The 3,936-nt window shown below is 41.1% G+C and overlaps 1 protein-coding gene across 1 annotated transcript in view; it reads left to right on the top strand.

The window, feature by feature from the left end:
• Positions 1 to 1,485: 1,485 nt before the first annotated feature.
• The window catches only part of RNF168 (ring finger protein 168), a 53,091-nt gene continuing 50,640 nt past the window's right edge, over positions 1,486 to 3,936 (top strand). Inside the window, exon 1 of the mRNA XM_007949424.1 lies at positions 1,486 to 1,786. Within this exon, the coding sequence (XP_007947615.1) occupies positions 1,486 to 1,786 (301 nt within the window). The remainder of the gene's footprint in view (positions 1,787 to 3,936) is intronic.

The raw sequence follows: 3,936 nt of genomic DNA, 5'->3' as shown, positions 1-3,936 counted from the left end.
CACCCATAAATTAAAACAACAACAAAAAGAAAACTTAGGCCTGGTTCTTCCATACTAGGTATTACACTCTTTATTCTCCTTATTACTCTGCTGAAATTTGCTTTTTTCATAGAACTCAGTTCTGTAGAATTAGTTGTCAGTTCAAAAACTTAGTGCCAAAGTGGAAAAATTTACTCAAACTGTAATAATAAATATTAAACTATTTTCTCGTTAGCCTCCTTTAAAATGCTAACTGTTCTAGATTGAAATTTAATAGTGAATTTTAAATGATGCACATGACACCGCTAAGCCCCAGGACCGAGGCAGTCCCACAGTTTGTCTCCCAAGCAGATGGTCCTAAAGCCATTAGGAGGGAACGCAATTAAAAAACGACCCATCTCTGGGCAGCAAACTTTTAAGACGCTAGGCTACAGAAGTAAGACCATGTGCCTGCTATATTGTCACAGTCTGCAGATTCTCAGACTACACTCTTGGAAATATTTTTCAAAGAAGCGGGCTATGGGGCTTAGTTACAAATGAACAAAGTAGCCTGATGACTACTGAGGGAAGAATAAAATAAAAATTACTGTTCGAGTAATTCCTCTTTCCTTCCCAGAGAATAATCTCTCAACGTCCCGGGGCTTCTGCAATCTCAGGTAGCACAAAACTCTGAGGGCGCTACCCTCCCAACCCAACCAGAAAGAGCTTCCAACCATTGGATTCCCTCAGAGAGCTGTGCGTCTTGGGGAGGAGCGGTAACAGCGTCCCGTCAGAGCCCGGAGGCGGGGCGGGGCCGCCCTACGCGCGCAGTACCGGAAGTCCCACCCGACGACGTTTTAGGAGCCACAGTTTTCTGTTTCGTGGCTGGGAGGTGACCTTTTGGCGGGCGGTTGAGACGTCACTAGCCCTCGTTGGGTTCCTACGGCACTGGGCAACAAATAGGCTTTTTGGCTCTCAAAAAGAGAGGGGAGGGGCGGGGCACGGAGCGGCCAGAAACGGCGCGAAGTTCTGGAGAGCTGGAACTCTGGAGCTCGTGCTTTGCCACCTTAGCAACGGTAAAACGGAAGTCCAGCTCCAACTGGAGCACGGTATCCGGGCGGAAACTGTTCTGCATGGAGCAGTGACCTGGTATCTTCGCGCCTTGGCAGCGTCGGGCACGGATGCTCAGAGCTAAGAGGGAGCACCCTCACCTGGTAAGAGGGGGGAGGGAAGTTTGGCGAGTACCTCCAGCCGCCCAGGGGAACCAAAGCCCACCGTCAGCCCTGCCGCAACGACGAAAATGTTCTTTTCTTACCTGACATTTGTCTTGAAAATGGACTAATGCATCACTGCCCAGGGTATTACTGTTTTGTCGCAGCTTTTTTGCTACGTTTGATGCTCCTAATCTTTGAATTCTGATACGCTGCTGGGCATAATATTCAAGCACAACACTGTTTTTCTGTAGTGGCCGAAAATACGATTGCTTTTCTTTCAGGTGTTGATGCTGAGTAGTCATAGCATATTAAAATGGCTGTATCTAAAGACGCCATCCCTTCCTTGTCGGAATGCCAGTGCCGGATCTGCGTGGAAATCCTAATCGAACCCGTAACCCTCCCTTGTAACCATACACTCTGTAATCCGTGCTTCCAGTCTACTGTTGAAAAGGCAAATTTATGCTGTCCTTTCTGTCGCCGCCGCGTCTCTTCGTGGACCCGGTACCATACTCGAAGAAATTCTCTTGTCAATATGGAACTGTGGGAGACGATTCAAAAATACTACCCAAAAGAATGCAAGCTTAGAGCCTGTGGACAAGAATCAGAGGAAATCGGTGAGTATAACCCAGCGTGTTTATCTAGTCAAAAAAAAAAAAAAAAAATCATTTGAAAAAGTGAATCACCACTTCTCCATTTAAAGAAAGAAAAATTAATATTTGGCCTGGTTGTGCTCGGGGTTTAGATTTTATGGGCCTCAAAATATCTGTTGAGGTCAAAGGCAAGATTTTGTTCATAGTTATAATGCACAAACAATAAAAATTATATGAATTATATTCATTATATCTCTATTGTGTGCCGTGCAGACGACTGGTATTGTATTAAAGATGAAAACACAAGCATTACCGTTTAGAGCCTCAGTCGTATGAAAAGTTACATAAATGTTAAAAGATGGGCAACAACAGTAGGAGTAAGGAAACTCCTCCATAATTCCTATGTTAATATCTCTTTTATTTGAATTACTTTCTCTGACTTAATTTGACTGTAGAGTTCCATTCACTTAATTCTTAAGCATGCAGCAAAACTAAACTAGCTTTCTGTTACTGACTCCATCTAGTTTCAGTCACTGTTATTCAAAGCCCTCCAGAGAGTGAACTCACCAGCTATTTAATGTGCCCGGAACTGAATATTTGACTAGCAGCTTGCCTCCACTAATGTGATCAATAAACCATGCAGTGTTTCCTGTCTAATCTTTGACTGCAGTGCCTGTGCTCTGGTGTGCCTGACTTTGTATGCTTTGGATATATTTATGCATCTCAAGTCGTTTGTAAAATACTGTTCTGAGAAACTTGGTATTTAAACCACTCTAGAAAATTGCTTTGTCAGTCATCACCTGACACATCTATTTTTAGGAAGTTGAATTTTTAGATATTGAGTCTTTGTCTTGGTTTAGGAAGGAAAGATGTATCATTCGTAATGTATGAAAGCTAGACGGAGATTCATTCTTCATACGAAAAACATTAGCATTTCCCCAATGCTAAATCAGCTCTATTCTATCTATGAGATTTGAAAAATAATTGGCCAGTAAACATAAACTTATTTTTAAAAAATTTGTTTTGCAAAGTGATAATGTCATCTTTTAGTTTACGGTTAAGAATACATCATTAACATGTTGGGAAGCTGTACTACAAAATAAATCTTGACTTTTTTCAAAAATTTTAATATGCTGATGATCAGGAATTCCCATATTTAAATATAAACTGGAAAAATGTATTTCAAGACCAAAAATAAGTGAATTATCCTTACTGCTTAATTACATAACATATTATATAACAAACATAATGTTTTTTACACTAGAGTAAGGATTCAAATGTTGATTTTATGATTCTCTCTTTAAAATGCCCTGTGATGTAATTTTATCATTTGGTTATCCTTTGCTTTTCATCGTCTTAGTAAAAATACACCAGACTTAGGCTCCAGTAGGATATAGAGTTTTATTGAAGGATGTAAAAACAAAACATTTCATGAAATGGGGATACACACGAGCACCCAGGCAGAGGCTGAAGAGTGTTCCCAGTTGCAGAGAGAGTAGTTTTTATCAGGTGAAACAAACAGTAGCAGTATGCTAGGCACAGAAAGGGAAGGGGGAAGCATGGCAGAAGTTACAAGGGTTTGTATGATCTTAAACTTTTTAACATCAAATACATCCTGAGGTTTATTACATTCTGCAGGTTTGTTATATCTTGAGGCTTGTTGAACAAGACATTGTAACAGTGATGATTGAGTCAGTGTTCTGTTACAGCTGCAGCCTGCCTTTCCCCTTACCTTAAGGTAACAGTTTATGCTTTTAGGATTTACAGTCAACAGGAATGAAGTAAAAATTTCAGTGAATGAAGTCTAATTTGGAGGGAGTGAGGAAATCATAACTGAAATTTGGTTAATTGGTGGCTGGTGGTGCTGCAGTGGCTGAAGCATCCAGCTGCTAATCAAAAAGTGGGCGGTTTGAACCCACCAGCCACCCTGTGAAAGTTGAGGAAGTCAGCTTCTGTAAATTTATAGCCTTGGAAAACCTATGGAGCAGTTCTACTCTTACAAGGTTGATCACTATGAGTTGGTATCAGTTTGATGGCAGTAGGTTTAGTGTTTTGGTTTTCACCTTGGTTACAGAGTTATGAGGTAGTTAACAGGTGCTATCTTACTTAACAGGGGCTCTGGTGGCATAGTGCTTAAGGCACTTGACTGCTAACCAGAAGGCTGGGGGTTCAAA

The sequence above is a fragment of the Orycteropus afer genome, unplaced genomic scaffold (genome assembly GCF_000298275.1).
Source record: "Orycteropus afer afer isolate SDZICR_OR568_19922 unplaced genomic scaffold, OryAfe1.0 scaffold00245, whole genome shotgun sequence".
NCBI classification, from domain to species: domain Eukaryota; kingdom Metazoa; phylum Chordata; class Mammalia; order Tubulidentata; family Orycteropodidae; genus Orycteropus; species Orycteropus afer.
Note: the sequence above shows the minus strand (reverse complement) of the source record. Positions and strands in the feature narration are given on the sequence as shown.